Below are 25,390 nucleotides of genomic sequence, written 5' to 3' on the forward strand. Positions count from 1 at the left end.
TGGAGAAAACAGGAATGATTAGAGTTTCTAGAACTTAAAACTAGCTCTATTTCCTGGAGTCTCTTGAGGAGAAGGCAAACCTTAAGAGTAAATGTCTGGGCCAAGAGAAAGAGGAATTTTCATGCCAATATCCTGAACTGGTCTGACAACTTAGCAGAGTTGTGCTGGATGGCTGTTCATGCCATCGTCCTTGTCCTGTGTGTATTGAGTACTGCTGGGTTTACGTTCTTGCGTGAGGTACTCTGTGGGGTAGGAAACTAGCACTGGTAAGTACTCAGTGAGTGCTAGGGATTCCTGCCCCAAGAGGCACGTGGAAGAGAAGCGGAGACAGTTAGGTATTCATATATCTATTATCCAAAGTGAGAGTACTGTTCCGGAGACGTACACAAAGCGCTGAGCGAGGACAAACGAGGAAGTCGTTCTCTGTGAGGAAATTAGTGAAGGATTTCCAGGGAGCTCTTGAAAGGAAAGAAAAATAGAATTTCCTGCGATTCCTTTAACAACCCTCAACAAGGTGTAAAGCCCCTCTAAATGCCACCTCCCCCGGGTGCCCTGCTTACCAGCCTTGCCTGCTACACCTTTTGTCAGATGCTTCAGCTATTCCAGTATCTTATTTAATAGAACTTCTTTCCTAGAAAGTATCCTTCTACTTCCTAGGTGGGAAAATTTCCCTTTTTTTTTCTGAAAGATTTAACTAGTAAGAGCTCCCAACTGTGATACAGTTTTTGGCATAGTTTGGTTATTTAAAAAGATGAACATAATTCCAGATTGCATAATTAAAAGAAGAGTAGGAGAGCCTGAGGCCACCCTTCCATTGTAGCACTAGTTGGCCACTTAGGATTTTGGTGTCATGTTTGAAAGATGCATGGGGCCTTAGTGCCCATAAGAAGATCAGGACAATAATAAAAGGGATGGAAACAGAATTCTTAAAAAAGTATCCAGGCTTCCCCGGTGGCGCAGTGGTTAAGAACCTGCCTGCCAACGCAGGGGACACGGGTTCAAGCCCTGGTCCGGGAAGATCCCACATGCCGCGGAGCAACTATGCCCGTGTACCACAGCTACTGAGCCTATGCTCTAGAGACCGCGTGCCGCAACTACTGAAGCCTGCGCGCTTAGAGCCCGTGCTCCACAACAAGAGCAGCCACTGCAATGAGAAGCCCTCGCGCCGCAACTAGAGAAAGCCCGCGCACAGCAACAAAGACCCAATGCAGCCAAAAATAAAAATAAATAAATTTATTAAAAAAAAGAAAAATATATTCAAGGAAAATGGGATTAATTAATTGAGAGAGTAGATTGAGCGGTAGCTCGTTTTTTTAAACATGAAAATTTATCATCTGTAGGATACGCTTTTCTACATTTCATACACGATATTACAAGAAAGGATAAACTTGGATTATAGCATAAGGATATAGTTGAGGTGGAGAGAAGACTTTTTTACCTGACTGTAATGTTACCAGGGAAGCTTTGGAAACTACCCCTCTAGAATTCTTTAAGACCGTTTCCCTAATGACAGGTGTTGTCCCTGCTTGGAAACAATTGGAAAGCAATAGGAGAGGGCATGGCTGGCCCTAAGATTCTATGGTTAACTCTCTATTCCCCTCGAGTTGCTGGTTTGTACTACAGCCTAGCAGAAGTTTCTCCCTCTTCTACCAGATGACAATACTTTTTATGGAGCCACACATATTTCCTATGGTGACATTTGGGGAAATACTTGCATATAATTTAAGCTGTCAATCCCAGGCATCCCTTCATACTTTCTACTAAAGACCTACTAGATCCTTCTTGAGGTCTGAGGAAGCTGACCTTGGAAGCTGGCATGCAGTGCCTAGAGTTAGGTCCAGGAATGGGTTTTAGGAAAAAAACATTTCTTCAGAAGGGATATGAGGGAGGGATAATATTAACAGTTCTTTTTCTATACACATTCATTGTCCCCCTCTATATCCTTCCTCTTATATTTCTTCATTCTGTCTCTTTACAAAGTCTGTTTACATTTTTTCTTGATCTTCGCTGTTCACCTAGATATTCTTTAAGATGGGTGAGAAATTGCTAGATTACCTTAAAGAATCAGATAAATGATGCTAAAATGGAGGCTTCATGAGAGCTGGGTGCTTGTGTGTCTTGTTCACCACTGTACCTCCAGCTTGTGCCTCGTTCATAGTAGGTGCTACAGAAATATTTGTTAAATGGATGAACAAATGTTTATATTTGTGAGATGAACTGACCGCTCGATGAGCATATTGCTTATTAGAATGTTTGCCCAGACCATAGTGAGGACCACAGGAATGGTAGAGCAGCGTGAAATATCTAAGTCACTGCTCGGTGATGACACTGCTTTCATTCTACTGTTTGATGACAAAGGATCATGTCATCTCGGTGCAAAATTAGAATTCCTACTTAAAACCAAGAAAACCAGACAGTGTGATACAGAAATATTTTTTAAATATATGGAATTTATTAACTAGAGAAAGGGCTTGTTGAGTGTTCACAGTTCTCAAATCAGCAAGTCTCTTAGAGAAGGAACCTCACAGACTAACGGCTGTTAAGACTGGAACTCAGAACCCACTAAGAAGGTTCTGGCTATTTGGGGTTCCTAAGACATCAGTCCAAAGGAATGGGAGAAGCGTGGAGCCCTGGACTTGTCCATTGTTTGGATTCCGTTCCTTTAGGGCTTGTGACGAATTGAAGAAGGTGAATTTGAGGTCCATCCAGTTTTAGGATCTAGTGTACTCAGCTGTCAGGAAGAGACAGCAGGTGGCGCCAAAACATTGTCCTACTTCTCACGCTGACTTGGGGAAGACGCGACGTGGAGAGAGGGAAGGGTTCTCTTGGGGACAGGGAGGGGGGACTGGCTGCCCCGGCTGTTGCTCAGGTAGGAAATCCTTGCGGGCTCAGTGTCTGCTCACTCCCCCTCACCCAGGGACTGTACCTCCAATGTCCTACTTTGACCAGAGGTTTGGAGAGGAGAGGGGGATCCCAGCAAATCCAAGAGTGGAAGAAGGGCCAGCTCACCTTCTGTGCCTGGCAAGACTGTCTTCTTCAGGGCCTGATTCTACCAGATGCCGTGGGTTCTGAGGCTCTCGCCTCATTCTGTGAGCCTTTCTGTGAATTTCTTTCTGTCTTTTGACAGATGCCCATCTTGGGATACCTTTCTTGTTTCGGGACACTTTCTTCATGGGTAGATCTCTTTTTTCGACCTGTCCCCACCCCAGTTTCTCTGGGAGGCTAAGAGTGGGGTTAAGGGAGTGGGGAATGGAGAACACTGGCCCCTGGATGAATTTAAACCGGAGGTGCTGGTCAGGAGGGCAGAGGAGGACAGGGAAAGCTGGTTCATGAGAGGCTCTTTGGTTCTGAGAAGGCAGCAGGACACTGTCCAGACTGTAGGACACCAAAGCGAGTGTTAGAAGTCACCTCAGGATCTGCCAAAACTCAGAGGCCGGCTCTCTGGCCTCCAGGTGTTGGAGCAGGCACGGCTCCCCAGCCCTGATTCCCGCAGCCCAGTCGTTAGCTCTCTTCTCCCATTGTCCCCGACACCCCTGCTTTCCCCACTCCCTTCGCAAACCCGCCGGGCTGTCTCCAACCTTCATTCCTTGAGCTTGTTCCTTGGGCCTCCCCCCTTCTCCGGGGCGGGTTTAAGGGCTGGGCGGAGCTGTCCGCCTGAATCCCCTGTGGCCCCTTTGGTTCCTGGTTCTATATATATCCCTGTCCTTCTCTGCGCAGGGTTTGATACGGCTTTATGGGCATTTCCATCCGCTTCACAGGCACAGCCATCACAGAGGCGTGTTTCACCCGAGAAACCTCAGCGGAGCCTGGCCTGTGGCACGGACTCAGTCTGGCCCCTGAATCAAGGCTCTCTTCTCTCCCTGCTCTCCCCCGTCCCTCCCCCTCCGTGTCCCCACTGCCTACCCCCAAGTGAGTAACAGAGCTCTGGGGAGCACTCAGCCTCATTGGCAGAGCGTTTTGGAACTCCAGAGACTCATGGAGAATTCTTTAGTGTCCATTTCTCCACTCAGTTAGCTGGGGAAGGTATGAACCCTGACTTCTGGCTTAGACTCTGCTGTAATAGGGCAGTCAGGCACTTGAAGAGAATGGAACCCAGTGGGAGGTTCCCTTGAGGCATATGAAGAGAAAGAAGAAGAGCCTTTATGAACTGAGGCCGGAGGAGCCAACGGGGGCCTGGTGAGGAGGGTCCGGAGCACAACTGGGTCATATGAGTTCAAAGTAATGAAGTGACAAGGGTACTCAAGACAGTGGGTAGGAAAGAATACTCCCCCTGGGGCCTCCCTTTTGGCTCATTCTCTGGCCAGGAGATGAAACGGTGGAATCTGGTTTAGAAAGGGAAAGTTTTCTTAGAATAAAGGGGAAACCTGTGCAGCAGGCTAAAATTTGCGTGAGGAAGCAATAGAACCCCCACCCGCCCCATTTTAGGATGTCTAACATCCCTGATGATCATAATAGCTACCGTTTGGGGTACCTCTTGAGTGCTGGATCCTCTAGCTACAAATCTTGTTGCTCTTCACCACCTTTTTATGAGTTGGTATTTCCCATGGTATGGAGAGTGAAACTGAGATTCAGAGAATGTAAGTTTCCCAAAGTCACATAGCTCGTAAGTGATGAAGCCAGCTTTCAAAGTGAGTCAGCTGAATCCAAAGCCCATGCTCTTTCCACTACGCCATGCTGCCTCCCTGAGGAGCCCATAAGAAGGTGATGGAGCTGATTCTGACTTAGTTTGTGGTCTGAATAATGTTTAGCCTCTTTATGTTATTTAAAATTTCACATTTCCACGTGGTTCTCTAAACCTGACACCTGTGTTTACTCGTGAGTTTCCCTGACATTCTGGCTGATTCTTTGAGCCTGGGAATTCCCAGGGCACCAGGATGCTTGGCTGTGCCCCGTGAAGGATTGGCACATCTGGGTGTACATCTCTTTGTTATTATCCAACTGAGCTCAAGCAAGAAGACAGCTCATTGTTATTGCCTAGAGGGCTTAATCCATGGCTTATAGACATCAGTCCGTTTGTGACTCTGCTGTCCAGAGTGGCCTGGCCAGGTATTTTCTTTTCCCTGCGATGTTTACTGTTCTTTCGTGGGATTTCAGATTTCCATGATGGTGGAAGGCTTGTAAAATGTAGGCGTGGGGAAGGGTTACTGTGGCAAGAGCCTGGGCCAGGCCAGGTCGAGCCAGCAGCACAGACAGCTTTTATAATGGTGTGCAGGGCTAGCAGGCTTGTAAAGGCGACGCAGGCAGATAGGGGGATAAATCATGCAAGCAGTGGGCAGGGTGGTGAGCCGAGGTTAGGAATTAACTTTGTGTTGGATGGAGCCCAGGTTGTGGGATGGGAAGAGAGGCCTCTCCTCTTTTCCTCTCCTCTCAGCTCTGTTCTTTGCCTCTCCTTTCTGTTGGCCCTATTCACTGCAGGCTGTGACATGTTTGCCCTAGCCCTTCCTGTCCCTCCTCCAAGTTGCCTGAACTAAATCAACAAAGGAGAGGGTACCCCAGAGCAAGGGAAGAAAGTACTTCACGCTTCTACCAATCAAACTGCTTTGTTCTTTTGTAAATATGGAATGGAACTAGCTGACCCCTTCCTTCCTATAGCCATGTGTATATGAGGGTGCCCATCCCTAGTTCCTTTCTGCTTGTTCTCATGCATTATGACTTTTACCTAGAAAATGGACCTGAATCCTTCAGGATCATAAGGAAAGCAGAATATACTCCTCCAGCTCTTCTCAGGTTCCCCACCTTGATGTCTCAGCCTGCCTGAGCCAGGGTGTAGACCTTGACTGGCTTCTCTTGAGGGCTGAGGCGAATCCAGGTAGCTTCATTCAGGAAGTATATTCCATGACGGCCTGTTTTTTCTCGTGAGGTCTCTGTGTCTCGTGTGTGGAAATGAGGAGGGAGCTGGGAGCAATGCAGAGTCAGGCCACATGAGTGGTCAGAGTGGACTTTGTAAAAGAAGTCGAGGTTAAATTTTCTCTGAAGACTCGTGCATGTGTATATAGTGGCTGAGAGTTAAGAGCTGGGTGCTTATTGCAGGGATAGTGCTTATAAGCCTCTTCAGGTCAGAGCTACATCTGTCACGATCTTTATTCTAGTCCTCCGTACAGCCTTTCATGTGATGCTTTGCAAACTGCGAGTGATCAATAAATGCTTCTGACTATGTGCTTTGGCTCTTGATTGGCATGAGCAGTCAGCCCCTAGGCCCGCTCTCTCTGTTGCTCCCTTCCCCTCCAGCATCTCTCACCATAAATTGTCCCATCACAGCTTTCAAGTGGATGGCTCAGCCCAAGCGAAAGTCATTGACTGCATTTCTTCCTCCCCAGATCTGTAATAATAGCACTGCCACTTTTCTTTCTAATTAGGCCCTGATTGAAAACTGGTTGCATTCAGACTTTTCTCCTTCTGTTCTGCTTTTTAGTTCCAGTGGTGGAAAAATATTCAGCTGAGGTTTGGGTTTTTCCTTTCTCCCCCACCCCACCCGCGCCTTTTTTTCTTCTCCTTTTTCTTCTTCTTTCTTCTTCTTTTTCTTCTTCTTTTTTTAAATATGGTGGGATTCTTTTGGAAAAGCTATCCCCAGCCTCTTGGATTCCCCACTCACAAATCCCAGCTTTCTTCTAGAAGACCAGGTCTTTTCAAGCAGTTTGCGTTGAACATGTCGGAGCCCCCAGTGCCTGTGACAGTTTCTGTTAATTATAGACGCTCTTTCCCCCTCTCACATTAGTCAAAGGAGTTTTGTGTATTTTAACAGCGCTTTCCCTTGGCTTGAATAAGACTCTGTTCAGACATTTCCCAGGGCTGGTGAGTCGGCAGCACTCACTGGTACCCGGTAGCAGTGTTTCCTTATTTACTTCTCTAGGGGCTTCAGAGATTACCAGAGAAGGATGCTTCCTAATGTGCTTGAAATTTAGTTGTTTCTGGGTAACAGACATAGTTCTTACACAGTCAAAAACTTCTGCAGTGTCTGAGCCTCAGACAGGAAATAGATGTGCACTTGTGTATGGAGATGTTCTCCAGGTCTGTGGGTCCCTTCTTCGTGCTTTCGCTTTGCTCCCAGCCTTATCCAGGCCCTGTGTAAGAGTCCCCGTCTTGACCTTACTGTTGGGCTACATCAGAGCATTTCTGGGGACCTTGGCTTCATTTTGTATTTCTTAGGCCTGAATAAGCATTGCTCAAAGGCCTGAATAGGCCTTTGGAGCCTTTGCGGAGCTGTCATCTTTGATATTGAAGTGCCCTTCTGTCTTGAAGCCCCCAAGAAAGACATTTTGCTTGCTTGATCAAGCCAAGGCATTCTAAGTGGGAATCTGCCCTGGCACGTGATCTGCTCAGGGGCTGCTCTGAGAGGTCAGTCTCCCAGTTTGGCTAGGAGAGAGCAGGAGATCACTGAAACAAGCAGTATTCAACGAGAAATCCTAAGTGGGGCTGCATTTTGCTGCATTCCGTTGAATTTGGGCAGCCTGTATTTAGTCTGAGAGGGGATCGCCAGGGTCTCACAGGTGAAGCTGTGGGTAGAGGGTCAAGAGACCCCCTCGTCAAGCGCCTTTGGACGCGTCACTTCTAACTGCTGGATAATAATCGCTTGTCCCATTGTGCCCTTTATTATTTTCTTGGAGATTTACTTAGCTGTGATTTTCTACTTAAGAATAGTTTGCTTTTGAAGATACTTGTTTCCAGCTCCTGTACCATTTTCCAAGCCTAGACACCTCCCTATCTAAAGCATTGATTTTATTTGGATGAGAGCATTGAGGCAGGAGGATCTTGAAGAGTGACAGACTGACACGTTCTGTTCAGGGCTTCTCCTGGGAGCACTGGCACTTCGAGTGAGGATGGACTTTTTTGGAGTATTAAATGGATGACACTCTTAATTACGGTAACATCTATTTCCCTTTTTCTAGAAGTAGGGAATACTTGAAAACAATATCAGTTCTGGGTATAGCTTAATAGGTAAGGAATCTTAGGCTCCTGCAGAGAAGGTCCGCTAGCTCAGCTAGCTTGGCTTCTCCAAAGTTCATGGAAGATGGAACTAAAACTTACAGAGAAGGAGTCCTTTGCCTGTGGGAAAGGGGGTGGGGGGAGTGAGGAGAGAACTCTTTTCTATGAAAGAATAACAAAAGCTCTTAGAGGCCCTGAGCAGCTGGACCTGGGGGCATATCACTTCTCTTTATCCCTGCAGAAGGATAAAGCCATAGGAAGAGGGTTATGGAAATTCACAATGATTCCATTTTTAAGTTCTTGGATCACAGTTCAGGGAAGCTGGTTCCCCACGTGGAGTGTAATTTCCCCACTCTCTTCCCCTTTTCTTTCCTGTCTGTCTCCCGCTCCCCAATTTGTTGGGAGTCTCTGCCTCAGCATGTGTTTGGTGCACCAAATAAAAAACATCTTTCTGGGCTTCCCTGGTGGCGCAGTGGTTGAGAGTCCGCCTTCCGATGCAGGGGACGCGGGTTCGTGCCCCGGTCCGGGAAGATCCCACATGCCGCAGAGCCTGTGCGTCCGGAGCCTGTGCTCCGCCACGGGAGAGGCCACAGCAGTGAGAGGCCCGCGTACCGCAAAAAAACAACAAAAAAAACATCTTCCTGTCCTGTGACCACAGAGACTGCAGCGTTGGAAATTCCTCCTGAATTGCTGACATGGTTGTGCTGTACATTGTTTATGTTTTATGACACACGTTTAACAATATAAACTGTAATATATTAAGGTAAAACATTGAACAAGTGAAGCGGAGTTGGAAGATACTAGTGACGTGTCTGGTTAGTACAGAGGAGGAGGTAAAGGACTTTAATTTCATCACTACCTTTCTCATGTGCCGTAAGTGATAGACGCTTGCCTACCCCATGCTTTTAAGGTGTGGAGTATAAGCAGTGTAAACAGTGTACCACGTAAAGGCACAGGAGCTTTCTATAAAACCGGTGACTAATTTCAGCAAAACCTTTTCATGTATTGTTCAAAGTTGAAATACTTTCAGAATTGTGATTCTTGGTGGCATAACTGGGGGAGAGGGTGTTATCATGCCCTGTGTAGAGATTGGATCCAGGCCTTTTATGTGTATTATTATTGATCATCAAAGTCATGTGTGTAAAGGAAAGGATAAAAGAGGGTGAAGGCATCAGAGTTTGGAACAGAACTAAGTTGCCCAGCGTCTGTGATGTTTGTTCCTGCAAAACCTTAGGTTGCCAGAGATCAGCTTTCAGGGAAATAATACTGATGAGTCCTTTCTCCTCCTGCTTATCTAGGCCTTTTGCAGCTGTGAGTGTGGCTTTTGGGGACTATTGCAGCAAGCTGGCCTCCCTGTCATCCTGCAGCAAGGGAAGGATTAGGTATATGCCGTTAGGAGGCTTTTAAACAAGTTAAGGGGAAGCTCAGCCTCTCCCTTCTGACCCCTCCTGCCTTTGCTCTTAGAGAGACTGCAGTTTATTGGCCAGTTTGGAGCATAAAGGTGCATAGTTAGCTGGAATAGAATTAATAAAAGTAATGATTTATATCTGTGTGGTATTTATAGTTGGCAAAGTGCTTACATTTACATCGTCTTCTGGTTGTGGTCTCTGTGAATTAGGACAATGTTTTTATATTACTACCCCTATTTTACAGATGAAGAAGCTGGGGTCCCTGCGCTTCCCAAGGTTACATAGCAAGTAAGCAGCAGAGCCAAGACTCAGTCCAAGTCAGTTTAGATTGTTCCACTGGGTTAAGTTGGTCACCTGGTCTTCTACCTTATGACTCTTGGTTTGACCAAGGGCCAGGGTTCAAAAGGATAAGCTCCCCAGTGTTTTCTCCATTCAGTTTCAATCTCTGTTATATTTCTCACTATTTTTAGCAATTTTTTCTTTCTGACACTTCCTTTTTCCTCTCTATCCCTACTTCTCTGACCCCCCACTTTCAGAGACTGCCTTATTTGCTTTCCTAGAAATTCCTCTTTTAAGGCTTCTGGGAACTTTGACCTACCAGTAGTAACTACGTTTAAGAGAGTGTTTAAAACGTCTCCTGCCCCTCTCACTCATCCCCCACCCCCAAAGCATGGCCTCGCCCCATCCTGCCATCATGCTGGCCAAGCGCGTGGGGCAGCTGTGGTCAGTCCCATTTATAAAACTGGTAAATATGGGACCGGTTTCTGTCCCCTCCAAAGGTCAATATTTGTGCAGAGTTTAATTTTAACTTAACAAGCAGTTGTTTTCTGCAGCTGCCCTGGTGTGTTGTGTTGTGTGTGCTTTCCTTTTCCCTCCTTCCCCCTGACTGTGTGGGTCTGTGTGTGTGTACGTATCTGTATCCATGCTGTAGACTTCATCTGGCCTCCAGACCTGCGGCCCACTGGCTCGGCCAGGCTCTGTCTCACAAAGGACATTTGGGCTGAAGAGAGCTAGGGAAAGGGGAGTGGGCCTCGCAGGTGGAGATAACAGACTTTTTCTAGGGGTCAGGGGACAGAGAACACTATTTAGTCTTCAGTAATCCTAATGTCATCACCATCACCTCCCTCTGCAGGAGAGACTCTAGAAATGTGAGATTTGAGAGAAATGGTCCCTTCTTTTAAAATCTGCACTATCCCCCTCCTTTGCTTTCTAAGGAGTGTTAACTCTTATCCAAGAGCCCTGGGTTCTAATTCGGTAGCTGCTTCTTGTGTAAGATGAGGAGAATGCGTAATATAATCTATTAAGGACTCTCCAGTTTTTAATATGCTATGATCTGATGAATAATGGAGCATCGGACTGGGTATGAAGAGTAAATTCTATTCTAGTTTCTAGCTTTAAAATCATTTAACAAATGATTCTGAGCTAGCCATTTTTCCCTCTGGTCCTTAGTTAAGGGGATATGACCTTTGTTCCTTGGAGGGATTTTGTGCAAATGGATGAGATTTTATTTAGAAGAACTCTGCGCTGTTTAAATAATAAGAAAGACTTTAATACTAAGCTCATCTTACCTACTGACCTGTGCCCCCTTTCACCAAGGTATTTACATTTTTTCTGCTTGTGATCACGTTCCTGGCTTCGACAATTTAGTCCAACAGGTGATCAGAGCCGCAGGATCTGAGGTGGAGGAAGAACTCTGATGTGAACAGTGGGATGTGGGCTCCAGCCTCAGTGGCTACCTCCTTAGTCTTCCTTGGACATCCTAGACGTGTGTCCCACCTCAGGCCTTTGGCACTCGCTGGGCCCTCTGCTAAGAATGCTCTTTCCCCAGATACCTGCATGGCTGGTTCCTCCTCTTCCTCCAGGCCTTTTCCCTGTGCCTTCTAGTTGAGGACTTCCTGGCCACCCTATCTAAAATTCCACCCACCCCCACCCCCACCAGTACTTTCTGTCCCCTTTCCCTGCTCTGTTTTTCTCCTTAGTAATTATCATTACCCAATGTACCCCAGATTTTACTTTTCTATTATGTTGTTTTCCTCCTCTGTGAAGGCATGGATTCTCAATGAGGGCAGGGATTGCCATCTACCCAGTGCCTCTAGAACAATGCCTGGCACGTGTAAGCTCTCAAAATGTATTTGTTGAATACATGGAAGGAAGGGAGGGAGGGAAGGAGAAGTAGGCTCTCTAAACCGATGATTCTTCATAGGGGGTACATAGCCCCCAGGGGAGGTGGTCAGAATGATTTGGAGGCCTTTCCGAGCATTCATACCCTCACCAAAAAAAATTCCGATATGTGCCCCCGCCAACCCCAGGATGGTCAGGATCATTGCATAATGACCTGTAGTTACCGATGAAAATATTTGGTATGCCTCATATGTGTTGGGATGGGAAAAAAAGGTCGAGAACCACTGTCCTAGGCAGGCTGACAGGCTTGTCCCCTCCTGGCCTGGGAATTTCAGGCAACCCTCATGGTAGGAGATTTGTTGTTTGTTGTTTTTCTCCTCCTTTTCACCTTTCCCTACCTCCTATATACCCCCAACCCATGCCTCCCTGCCCCTCCTGTTTCCTTTATTCTCAGCCAGACACCCACCCACCTCCAGCACACAGAGGCTGCCTACATTGTGAGTGGTTGTAGTCAGGACACAGAGAGCCCTTGACGGCGGCAAGCCCTTCTTGTGACATCAGCTCTGTGGCTTTAGGGGGAAGGCTGTGGCTCCAGGTCCCCAAGGGAGGGGGCTGTTTTTCTCTTCTTGATCGTTCATGTTGGTGCCCGTCTGACTTATAAACTTTAATGGCCAGTTTTAAAGGTTACCGCCATGGGGCACCTTTGTTGCCAGTTTTAGTTTTTTAATTTGGAAACATTTTTCCCCCTGTGGTCTTGGGAGGAAAGATTTGGGGCCATTTGGGGCTGGGAATTGGTATTTGTGGGGGATGATGAGATAGCACAGCAGCATTCTGGTTCTGGCTCCAATAATCAGAGTCTATGGCATATTACCCAGTGGCCCAAATGAACCCCAAAGTGAGAAGGAGAAGACTGACATTGGGATGTATAGTCTTGGGCAGTATCGGTCAAGGATATAGAGGGTTGGGAACTTGTTGGGCTGTCTGAGAAGAATGGTAACCGTAGTCGAGGCACTGGAGCACCAGGAAAGGAAGGAGACGTCTCACTTTTATTCTAAGCCCTTACCTCTTCTTTTATTTCTAGTTGTAATCCTTTGCTCTGAATATGAACATCATTGACAATGGTCAGGTTTAATTGAGATGGAGGCAAGGCTTCAGATTAGAATTGATGGTTGAGAATGTGGCCCATTGGTGGTTGTCCCAGTGCGGCACAGATACAGGTCTAACACAGAAAGCTTCACTGAGTCTTTTTGCCAAGTCTTTTTGTTATTAATCTTTGTGCCTTTATCTTTAAAAAACCCCAAAACCCCTTTTCTCCACTCAGGGTGACTTCACAAAGCTTCACATATCAAACAACGGTCATTGTCTGCCTCAGAATCATCTGCATTCCTAGGAGAAAAACTGCATTATGGACTAATACTCAAGTAACAGCATCTTGGAATCAGAAGGGATTTTTAATACATAAGAACTCTAATAAAACTAAAAAGTACTCGGGTACTTGTCTTGTTGTGGCGTAGTAATTCAAATAAGTGGGTAGATAATCTAACAAATAGACCCTAAGAATGGGCAAGCCTACCAATCCATGGGTGCTTAGACACTTACTCAAAGAGATATGCTCTTCATGGACTGTCGGCTGATGTCCTCCCCTCTCTAGTGTTTGAATGGATTAGGCTGAACTCAGGATTCAACTTTGGATGATCTTGAAGAATTCAGGAAGGGATGCCTGCTATAGAAGGAACAGATAGAACTCAGCTCTCCACGATATGCAGTACGAGGGCAGACCCTTTGGGACAGTTTCGATACCTTCCGCGGGACATATAATATAGGGTCTTGGATTCAGATCTCACTCCTGGCTGTTCTTCCTGGGCTGGACAGAGCTGGGTTTGCTTCTCGTTCCCTGTGTTGCAGGGCGGGGGAGGAGTGGGGGTTGGCTCGGGGCTGGGCCACAATTAGTGACCTGGAAGCCGGGCTGGGCACCCAGAGGCTATAAATAGCAGACATGGCGCAGTCGCTGAGTGGACTCGAAGCCCAGCCAGACTAGCCGCGTTTCAAGTGGTCTGGGTGGGATTTTTTTTCTCCGTTAACCATTTGTACGTCTGGTTTCCTCAGCATTGGTGGGGGCAAAGGAGGAGGGTGGGGTTGTGAGCAGAACCAGAAGTTCATATGTGGAGTGGCTTCTGGGTTAGTTTTGCCATATGTGTATCTTGGAGCTTTTGGGGCCCTCAGGACTAGCGGGCATCTGGGAGTAAAAATGGTGACTGCTAGAAGATAAGGTCTCAGAGCAGGACATGCTGTGTGGGAAATGCGGAAGTCCTGCAGGGCCCCTGTCACTAACATATGGTGGGTGTTCCTGAGGAGGGAGAGAAGTAGGGTCTCACATGGAGCCACTTGTTATCTGGGAATAGACAAGGGCTTCTTAGTTCTCAGCACTCTATGAAACAGGCCCTCTGTCACAGCTAAGCCAATCTGCTCACCTTCCTCCTTACAGGCATTGCTGATTCTTGCTTCTCTGCATTTGTTCCTGTCATCTGCCCTGGATTTGAAGTCAGAATACTTTGACTTTTCAAATTATTATTGAAATATAGTTGACGTACAGTATTATGTTAGTTCCAAGTGTGCTACATGATGGTTTGACATTTGCACACATTATGAAATGATCACCATGATAAGTCTGCTAACCCTCTGTCCCCATATAAAGTTATTACAATATCACTGACCATATTCCTTATATCACATCCCCATGGCTTATCTAGTTTATAACTGGTGGTTTGTACCTCTTAATCCCATTCACCTATTTTGTCTCCCTTACCCCTTTTCCCTCAGGCAACCACCCATTTTTCTCTGTGTTTATGAGTTTGTTTTCATTTTGTTTTGTTTGTTTGTTTTGCGTTTTAGATTCTACATATAAGTGAGACCATACGGTATTTATCTTTGTCCGACTTATTTCAATTAGCATAATACCCTCTAGTTCCATCCATGTTGTCACAAATGGCAAGATTTTATTTTTTATGGTTGAATAATATTCCATTATATATATGATATTCCAACACACACACACACCCCCATATATATATATATATACATCTTCTTTATCCATTCATCTATCGATGGACACTTAGGTTGCTTGCATAACTTGGCTACTGTAATGAATGCTGCAATGAACAGTGGTGTTACCTTGATTTGAATTCCAGTTCTTCCACTTATTTGTCACTTGGACATATTATTTAAGCTCCCTGGGCTTCTGTTTAATTCATCTGTCAATGAGCAATCTTGATAGACTATCCCATAAGATTCCTTCGAGCTTTTATAAACCCATATATTGATTTCAGTCAGTCCATTTCTATTTTTCTTCTTCAGGATATATTTTTCTTCTTTCCTTGCATATATCAAATGTTTCTTTGCAGTTATTTTCTGGCTATTTTCACATATTTATATTTTGTCTCTTCAAGTAGATTACAAGTTCTTTGAAGCAGGAAACCATATCTTCTCTATCTCTACCACTCACTGCACTTACTATGAATGTTGTAGGCAGCATTAAAGCCCACTAATACTTCTCTGAGAGGCCGGCAGGCAGACTTGGAGGGGATTGGGCATAGGAAGTAATGAATATGTTTTCAGCAAACTCCACTTTGAGAGATGACTTTGTTAGAGTAAAATGGAAAATAGCGAATTAGAGCACAGATGGGACATTTCATGTGTTTTACTGAACGACGGGATTCCAGGCCCGTTGCTTTGCTGATCTCTTTCTCTTCACCGTTTCTTCTTTCATCTTCTCTTGGAGGTGCTTTTACTTACGGGTGCAGTCTGAAGCAGTGGTTTTTTTGGACACTGCTTTAATAACACTGAGTATGGGACTATATTTTGCATAATGGTAAAAGGACTTTCTGTTCCAAGCATAGGCTCTTTGATATTAGGTTTCAGTTCTTCTAGTTTCAGTAATCCGTCTGTTTGTAGACCTCCTTTAGGCCTGGAGATGAGGATAATAACACTTGCTGATATCTGAAAATGTATATGACATTGTTTTCTCAGTCCAGGGAGAGCAGTGTCTCTCCTGGTTGGCTTTCCTGTCCCAGGGCTTTGATCTCCCATCCCTTGTTTCATCCTTTCTCCTACTTTTAGCTCTTTGGACCAGGCTAAACAATTCCTCCCCTCTTGGGTGTTTACACTCTCCCAATGTTAGCAGAAGGTTATCGTGTCCAGTCTCAGACGTCATAGGCCATCTGCCTGGCTTAAGCCCCTAATCACTCCTTTTTTATCCTTTCCTCCCTCACCCCAAGTCAGTTATGTGACTCTTCCTGGAGCTCCCCCAAACTTATCTCTACAGTTTCGGTGCCAGAATGCCCAATACTGGGCACATGAACCAGGCAGGAAAGAGACCGTTTCTCTAACTTCAAGGCATGATGCCTCCCAGCACTGGGATTTGAGGCAAGGAACTTTCTTTTTGTTGGTATTATCTTTCTTTCAGTTCATTCATGTAATAAACATTTCTTGAGCACCTATTATATGCTTCCTTCTTATTAGACACCAAGAATATAATTCTATTTTATTAAACTTAGCAGACATTTAGGTAATGACTATTTATTTGCAAGGTATTATGTTAGAAGGTGGGGGTTCAAGAATAATTGTATCCAGAACTTTGCCCCCAAGGAGTTTATAACCCGGTGGAAGGGCCCCTGACGTGTATATACTGAACTGTAATGCAGTGCAGAATGAAATGAGAGCAAATATGGGTTGAACTAGTGTGCTCTGGAAGAAAAGAATAAAGTAGGTTTGATTTTTGGCTCTTTGAAGGAGGTAGGGTTGTGGGCAGCAGGAGGGGATCAGGGAAGACTTTGAGAAAGAGAAGAAATTTGAGCTGGACCTTGAAGGGTAAGAATTTCCCTAAGTAGAGAATGTGGAAAAGGATATTAGACCCAGCAAACAACATTCATTCTTTCTTCCCAGAAATATTTTTTGAGAGAATGGGAAAGGGGCATATTAAACAGAACAACACTTATTCCTTCTTTAGATATTTGTGAGTGCCAACTGTGTGCCGGTCACTGTGCTAGATGTGGTGATAGAGCAGTGACCAAAACAAAGTCCTTGCTCTCAGAGAACTGACAGTCCGGTGAGTTGTCTAAACGAATGTGACCTTTTTCCTCTGTCCCATTGCTATTATCACTCATCATGCTTCTTACTGTACTAAGTCCTTTGAACTGAAAAAAATCATGTCTCAACCCTCTGGGCATTGTCATCTCCCTATGTGGTGCTATCTCCATCTTTCTAGATTATTCCTTCTTAGCTAGATTTTTGACACGTCAGTAACAGGGACCAGATTCTGCACAAGCCTTAGGCAATAGTGATGATTGATACTTTTGATAAACACCCCATATCATTAGAAGATTATGAGATGTCTTATATTTTACTGTTATTTTTACTTTACAGTATACTTTTGAATTCTTTGAAAATTGATAATCTGTATATGTTACAAATGGTAAATATTAAACCAGAAAATATGATTAACCAGAATATCCGCTTCTCAATCAAGCATGTGATTGATACTATAATCATATTTACCTTGGCTGAATCTGCTCCATTTCTTTCAGTTACTGTGCTGATTCTCAAGGCCCATCTTCTGCCCAGCTGATGTATGTTTCTGTTTTACCCATGGTCTCTTCATGGCTTTAGGCCATTTTAATTTGGTCAAGTTAAGCCTTTCTTCCCAAGTCTGCAATTGCCTTTGCCTCAATTCTAAGAGAGGCTGACAGTAGGAATGAATCCAAAATTCCATTCATTTTATATTCACCACATCTGGGTTTCTTTTAGCATCATTTTCCCCCTTGAGAACATTTTCAAGGTTCTCCTAATTTTCTAGGTTTTTTTTTTTTTTGGAGGGGGCGGTGCCTTTTATAAGATTGCTAAGAAGTTTCCAGGACTGACTATCTAGTCTTGAGTCTATTTATGTATCCCCTCTTCTCTGCCACCTTCTCTAGACTAGTAAAATAATTTTCTTTTCCTTTCTTCATTTATTCTGTAGGCATCTTATTCTTGAGACCCAAGATGTGGGTGATACTTACCCTCTGTTCCCCTTTGTTCCCTAGGGAAGCATTTGTTCTATAAAGAGTAGTCCTGATATATCTTGCATTCCCTTATAAGGGAGCCCTCTAGGTAGAGAGAGCAGCAATTAGTTTTCATATCTCCTGATTTCACTACAGCAACGACCCTAGTTCAGCAGTTCTGGAGATTTCTAGCCAGACTTTTGTGGTTGTTAACACTGTTCTGAGCCACTAGGGGCCACTCTGTTTCCCTTAGCTCTTTTGGCCTAATTATGGGAGAAATATCCCTTTTCCTTTAGTCAGTCTGTGTCGGGTCCTGGGGCCACCACATTTGGCCCTGCAGGTTGTGTACTGCACAACTCCAGTGAGTTCCGTGCACATAAAGTATGATGCCCTGGAGTCATGCACTGAGCGGCTCTGCCGTTAGTTCAGCCAAGGCAATCTCAGTACTTTTTTTTTTTGAAACCTTAGACAAAACAGAACCCAAAATACCAAAACCAGAACCAAAAAAACAAAAAAAAAAACCCCCCGCGTTTACTTAGGACTAAATTCTTTCCCACACCATCACTACATTATTGATACAAATAATGCAAGTTCTACTAAACAAACAAACACCTTACATATGTGTGCTCTGGAGTTAGACAGGCCTGGGTTTGACAGTCTGGGTTGACTGCACCACTTGCTGGCTGTGCAACTTCGCTTGAGCAAGTTACTTAACTTGTCTGAGTGGGGGCTGCAGAGTCAAGTGATCTGGTTTCAAAGCATGGTTCTACTCAGTTACTAGCTGTATGACTTTGAGAAAGATACTTAACCTATCTGGCTTCAGTTTCTTTTTCTGTAATATGGGTATATTAATGTACCCTATAGAGATGTAAGAGCTTGATAAGATAATATACTTAGGTACTTTTCACAGTGTCTGGGCACATCATCAACCCTCAAAGGTACTGGTTATGTGTATAATTATTATTCTCATATTTCTTTCCATTTAGCAATCAGTATATTAATAAAGATGGCATCCCTTGGTTCAATGTTCATGTATATAAATGGATTTGAAATTAGTTCTCATTATCATTACACTGAAATATCCTTCCCTACCTAAACAGACAAACAAACAAAACAAAAAGGAGTTCACATTAAAACAAGAATGCGGGGCTTCCCTGGTGGCGCAGTGGTTGAGAGTCCGCCTGCCGATGCAGGGGACACGGGTTCGTGCCCCGGTCCGGGAAGATCCCACATGCCGCGGAGTGGCTGGGCCTGTGAGCCATGGCCGCTGAGCCTGTGCATCCGGAGCCTGTACTCCGCAACGGGAGAGGCCACAACAGTGAGAGGACCGCGTACTGCAAGAAAAAAAAAACAAACAAAAAAAACAAGAATGCGATCTTCTCCTATCAGTTGGCAAAAATTAAGATAGATTATTATAGTTTTGGCAAGAGTGTGGGGAATTGGGCATTCTTTATACAATTCTAGTGGGAAGGTAAATTGATACATTAGTTTTGAAGGGCAATTTTTGGCAGTATCAGATATATCCTTTAATCCAGCAGGTAGGAATGTAATCTGTAGAATTATTAACATGCAAAGATATACACAAGTATGTTCAAAGTAGCGTTCTTTATAATTGGAAACAGTTTAAATGCCTACTGTTATGTAAATAAGAAAAATTATGGTTTATCCGTTCAATGTAATACAAAGAAGCCATTAAAAAGAATGAGGTAGACCTGTCTATACCTTGAAAAGATGACCATGATATACTATTAAGTGAAAAAAGAAAAATGCATAAAAATATGTGTAATATGATCCCATTTTAGGGGGAAAATCACCTCTGTGTATGTTTATATAAGAATAGAAAAACGTCTGGGAGGATATACACCAAATTGTTTACAGTGATTACCTCTGAGGAATGGACTGGAGGTGAAAAGAGGGAGTCTTTTACTTATATACTTCTGTAGTGTTTAAACTTGTGTTAAGTGTAAACTTAAGTGTTAAGTCAGTATGTTTCTCTGTAATCTTTTTAAAAGGAAGAAAAATAAATGGATGAGTTTACGCAGCACCAATTCCTTATCCTGATAGAGTTCTTTGCCTCTTCTTAGAGTGATTGATTGGTTTAGCTTCCGGGGCCCACTGGTCCTTGTTCCTTTCCTCAGTCTTGTCTGGCTTGGTGGGTGTGTTGCCGGTGGGATAATTATCAGTCCCTCTGGGAATTTACAAATTCTAATTCTCTTCCAGAGTGTAAGCACGAGATCAAGTCCTCTGGATTCTTGGCCATATTTCATTGCTTCTTTAGAGCTCCTCTGGCCCTCTTAGATCACCCTAATTTCTAATCTAATGAGGAAAGCACTTTCCTAATGGGCCCCAAGAGTTCTACTTAGGTCTTTAGGCCTATCTTCACTAACCTTACACAAGCTTCACCCTTCTTGAAAGTTTCCTTAGCTCCTGGACTCTTGAAAATCCTGTTCTCATCTCTTGAGAGATATGTGTCTGGTTGACTTCCTAATATTAAAGCTGGTGCTATTCTTTGGAGCTTAGAAATCTATCCTTTTGTTCTAGACTAGTTCTAGCCTCCGGTTGGTAATTATAGCATGACTCCTAGTGGCATGTGCTGTATTCCCAGCAGATTGTTACCTTGTGTCCACCTTCCTGCCAGGATAACAGAGGCTTCCTTCTTTTCTGTTCTGAAGATTTGTGTCCTCTACACCACCACTCCCCTTAGTGGACCTTCCACTGGATTCCACCTTCCAGTTTGAGGAGCACATCTTGCATTTCTCCATTCTGTCCTCTTTTCCCACCCTTCCCCAGTTGCTGAACCCTTCCACTGTACCTTCTGGAATTAATAGTACATCATCAGCAGAATCTTCTTTAACTTCAGTCTCTTCTCTGGGCATTTCTTTCTCTTTCCTGCTCAGAAACCTGGCTTTCCCCTGAGGATGTTTCTTTTTTACACCCCTCTCACATGGTAGCTATTTCTTTTCCCATAGTCCTCTTACCACTGAGTTTGAAGGTGGGATACGTGTCCTCCATGCTTCTAATTGCTGCTTTCCGACTGTTCTCCCTCCTCTTCCCTAAAAAGCCTGGCTTTGAATCTCGTGTCATAAGATTATATCATCCATTATTCTTCATTGTTGTTGTAACGCACTGACTCTGAGTCATTGCAACTCATTTCTTGGGGACTTTAGCTCCTGACTCACCACCACTTTCTCCGGTCTTCTCTGATTACCTTGACTTCTGCTGTGTCTCATTCACTGATTACTGTGGACATACTCTAGAGCACTGGTTCTCAGCAAGGGGAGGTTGTGCCCTCAGAGAACCTTTGGAAATGTCTGGAGACATGTTTGGTTGTCACCATCTGTGGTGGGGTGCTGCTGGCATCTAGTGTAGTATGTAACATCCAGGGATGCTGCTCAGCGTCCTGTAGTGCACAGGATGGGCCCCATGACAAAGACCTGTCTAACCCAAAGGGTCAGTAGTGCCACTGTTTAGAAGCTGCTCTAGGGTCTCCTCTGGACTTTGTCATCATCAGTTATCGCAACCCCTCCGTAATCTCAATTTTATACATCCTACTTTCCAACCATTTCCTTTTCTTATCATTCCAGCTCTCCTTCTCTACCTCGACTCAACATTCTTTTAATTCCACAGAGACCTCCAGTCCATTGACCTTACCCTCCTTTTCATTGTCTTGACTCCTTTGATGTCCTGCTTCCTTTCCTTACCCAGCTTCTATGGTCAGTCATTATAATCACTTCCTTGCATGCACTCTTTTTTTTTTTTTTTTTTTGCTCTCACTGTTGTGGCCTCTCCCGTTGCAGAGCATGGGCTCTGGACGCACAGGCCCAGCAGCCACGGCTCACGGGCCCAGCCGCTCCGCCACATGTGGGATCTTCCCGGACCAGAGCACGATCCCACGTCTCCTGCATCAGCAGGCGGACTCTCAACCACTGCGCCACCAGGGAAGCCCCCTTGCATGCACTCTTGATTCTGTTACCTATCTCTTGTGTCATATACAGTTAAACCCAACTTTTCTACCTCTCCCATACCTGCATATGCAGCCAGATATAGTCAGAAAAAAAAAAAAAAAACAAGCATGCTGACCAGTTTCAATTTAAATTCTTGACCAACAACTTCAAGTGCACCCTTAATAATGCCAGGCAGTCATATTATATTTCCCTAATCCATTTACTCTCCCATCATTCTAGATGACTATTTCATACCTTCTTCTGTTTCCTTAAGTCCCTATCATCTTAACCTTGCTTCCTAATTTGCTGGGGGAAAAAGAAGAATCAATAAGAAGTGAATGGTAACAGACTTACGCCACCACTTCTACTTACTGCTAGCATATATACCCTCATATACTGACTTTCTGCTTGTTTGCATAGATAAATTAGCCATCTACCAATCTAAAAGCAGTCCCTCTATTTGTGCAATTAGATTCCATGTTACCTATCAAGGAAATTGCTCCAGTAATTCTCCCCTCTCTTAACTTTTTGCTTTCTATAAGTTTATCATATTAGCATACAAATGTGCTATTATTTTTTGATACCCTGCTTTGCCCAGTAATTACTACCCTACTTCTTTGCCCCCTTTGCTACAAAACTCCTTTCAAGAGCTGTCTATTTTCATGATGCTCATTTTCTCTCTTGTTCTCTCTTAAAACCATTTCAGTGGGGTTTGACTCTCACTCTACCAAAGCTGTTCTTGAAAAGGTCACTGCTGACTTTCTCACTGCCAAGTCCAATAGTTAGTTCTTGGTTCTCATCTCTTTTGATCTACAAGCAGCCTTTGATACAGCGGGTCACCCAGGCCTTCTTGACACACTATCTTCATTTGGCTTCCAGAGCTGTGCACTTTCTTGGCTTTATTTTCCACTTCTTGGTTACTTCTTCACAAGCTCCTTTGCTGATTCCTTCTCTTCTGCACTCCCTCCAGGACTCAGTCCTGGGTCCTCTTCTGTTCTCTACCCACCTTCACTCTGACTGATTGCATTCAATCTCATGGCTTCAAATACCATCTTTACGCCTGTTTCTCCAGCCCAGATGTTCTCAAACCCCACACTTGTGTTTCCAGCTGCTTGTTCAACATTTCCACTTGAAAGTCTAATAGACGTCTCAAATGCAACATATTCAAATTGAATATTTCCTTTCCATTCTCTGCTTTATTCTCCCACAGATCTTACAAAAGCCACCTCTGTAACTAGATTCAGTGGAAGTGGGAAAGGAAGAAAGCTGATTTGGCCAAGTGTTTCCTTAGCTTTTCTCTCATATCCACTGCCCACCTTCCCTTTCTAGGAAGGGATCAGTACAGCCTTTCACATCTCTTGGTCAGTCTTTTCTTTAGACCCTCCCTTAGGTGCCTTTCTACTCTGGCTAGTGGCCTTTGGGGTGGAGTGGGGGTGGGGGGCCCCTGGGGTGGGCATCACAGGGAATAAATTCCTCTCCCACCCTCTTCCTCTGTTTTGGTGGGTTGGAGGGCCAAAGCCTTGACAGATAATGTTTTATTATCAGCAGGTGTTGCAGATGCCCTGTAACCAGAGCCTAGATTTGGTCCTTCCTTCGTCCCCTCACCTGGAGATGAACCCTGGAGTAGCTGTTCTGTTCCCTAGGGTCAGCCTGGTGTCAGGGCTGCCTGTTCTTGCCTCCTAAGTGAACCTGAGGATAAGGGTTTAGCAAACTCAGTGGGAATCTTAAACCCACAAGATTATGGCTTCCTACGAGGAAGTGGAGAGTGTATCAGTTAGGAAACGCTTAATTAGGTAACCAGGGCATTCTCTCCTCTTCAGTGAAACCTAGATCCAAAGGAGTGTGAGATGTACTGTACCTAGAAATGATCCAGGCATCTTTGAGTCCCTGTGGTCCCTGGACTACAACGGGGAGAGTGGTCAAGGGACGCAGAAATCCTGGGCTGAGGGACTAGAAAGGCTCAGTAAGCAGCTTTTAGCGTCAAGCCTGATTACATCCATTTAGGAAAATTCCCTCCTAATCAAGCCTGCCTTGACCCCTCTGCAGAGTCACACTTCTCTGTTTCTCCAGCCCCCTTCTCCCACCACCCTCAACTCCCCCATAGTGCAACCACACTCCTGTTCTGAGTCGTGGTCTGGTTGAAGTGTATCTTTTTTTTTTTTTTCTTGCGGTACACGGGCCCCTCACCGCTGTGGCCTCTCCCATTGCGGAGCACAGGCCCAGCGGCCGTGGCGCACGGGCCCAGCCGCTCCGCGGCATATGGGATCTTCCCGGACCGGGGCACGAACCCGTGTCCCCTGCATCGGCAGGCGGACTCTCAACCATTGCGCCACCAGGGAAGCCCTGAAGCGTATCTTTTAACCTCCACTTTTTTCCTAGTATTCCATCTTTTTCTGGCATCTCTTTAATGCCTCATTAGGCCTGCCTAGTTTTCCCTAGGCACTGGAGTTTAGAGTGGACAACTTTGGGTCACACCCCTCCGTCACCACCCCAGCTATGTGTTAGGCAGGTGCCCTGTTGTGAATGAGTATTTTGAGCTGAACTGTGCAGGTGACTCAGGCCTAGCGATTAACATGCTAGCGCTTCAGCTTCCTAACCTTGAAGCCTGCCGGGTTCTTGATTTTCTGGAAAGTGACTTTGTATCTAGAATTTTTTTTTTCTTAGAACCTCAGATTTCTTGGAATCTGTGCCCTTCTTTAAACTCAGAGTTCAGGGGGGCCAGGCACTGGTACAAGTCTGAAGAGCATGACCCTCAACAGATTTGCCATGCTTGGACTTTGGTAGTCACTGCAGTGTTGTGTTAAATATTTTTTACATTTTCATTTGGATGTTTGATTTGATTTGTTTTCACTGTCTTTTAAAATATTTTTACTTGCTCTTGCCCTCCCTAAACCTAGAGCTCTACAATGATTCAGATGGTACCAGGACCTCTTTCTTGATTTTTCATCCTAATCCATTTCATCAGGCTCCTATGAGTTCACTATCTAAACTGCCAATGTTTGCCTGCCAGGTTTAGCCACATAGGCAGAAGAAAGGCAGCTTTCCCTCCTCCTCAGAGACATTTGATATTGTTAGTATCTGCTACAGCGAGCTCATGGACATCAGCAGCTACGGGCTTTACAGAGTTAAGATTACACATACTCTGAACTCTTAAGGAATTCATAATCCGGTAGGATGTTAATATATACAAATAAACATAGTATATTATAAACATGTTTCAGTTCACTCATTTGTTTAAAGAATTATTTCAGTAATTAATTGTAAGGAAGAAAATCCCCTCAATTAGCTTAGGTAAACAGGAAATTTACTGAAAAGGCACAAGGAGATCTGTCCGTGTCTAATTTCAGGATACCTAACCATGTCTCACAGGAACTGGAAAGTTAGCGTCTTTCTCTGGGATCTCAAGATCGCTCATCTCAAGACCCACTGACAGATTTGTTTCTGCTCCTGTAAGCTATTGACTGACATGTGGCTTTGGCTTGCCTTACTGCTAACTCTGACTAGGTCTGCATGGCCTTTCTAAGTAAGCAAGCACTATTATCTAATGCAAGTCTTTATAGCAGGAGTTTTTCACCCTGGGATCCATGGATACCTTGAGAATTCATGCTTAGAATTCAGGGTTTCATGAATTGGATGCGGGGGGGATTGCATCTTTATTTTCATTAACCTGTAACAAATTTAGCATTTCCTCTATTATAAACGTAAACAAGGTCAGAATGGCTGTCATCCAAAAGTCTACAAACAATAAATGCTGGAGAGGGTGTTAAGTAAAGGGAACCCTCCTACATTGTTGGTGGGAATGTAAATTGATACAGCCACTATGGAGAACAGTACGGAGGTTCCCTAAAAATTAAAAATAGAGCTACCATATGATCCAGCAATCCCACTCCTGGACATGTATCCCAAAAAGATGAAAATTGTAATTCAAAAAGATTTAAGCACCCCAGTGTTCATAGCA

At 44.6% G+C, this 25,390-nt stretch overlaps 1 protein-coding gene across 6 annotated transcripts in view; it reads left to right on the forward strand.

Moving 5' to 3' along the window:
- The window catches only part of NHEJ1 (non-homologous end joining factor 1), a 77,371-nt gene that overhangs the window by 33,959 nt on the left and 18,022 nt on the right, over window positions 1-25,390 (forward strand). The window contains exon 7 of one of the 6 annotated variants that reach the window (XM_060016091.1): window positions 12,775-12,939. The exons of the other annotated variants lie outside the window; for them this stretch is intronic. Coding sequence (XP_059872074.1) covers window positions 12,775-12,843 — 69 coding nt within the window. The 3' untranslated portion in view covers window positions 12,844-12,939. Of the gene's footprint in view, window positions 1-12,774; window positions 12,940-25,390 lie in introns of those variants that run through there. 6 annotated transcript variants of the gene reach the window in all.

The sequence above is a fragment of the Delphinus delphis genome, chromosome 7 (genome assembly GCF_949987515.2).
Source record: "Delphinus delphis chromosome 7, mDelDel1.2, whole genome shotgun sequence".
Lineage (NCBI taxonomy): Eukaryota > Metazoa > Chordata > Mammalia > Artiodactyla > Delphinidae > Delphinus > Delphinus delphis.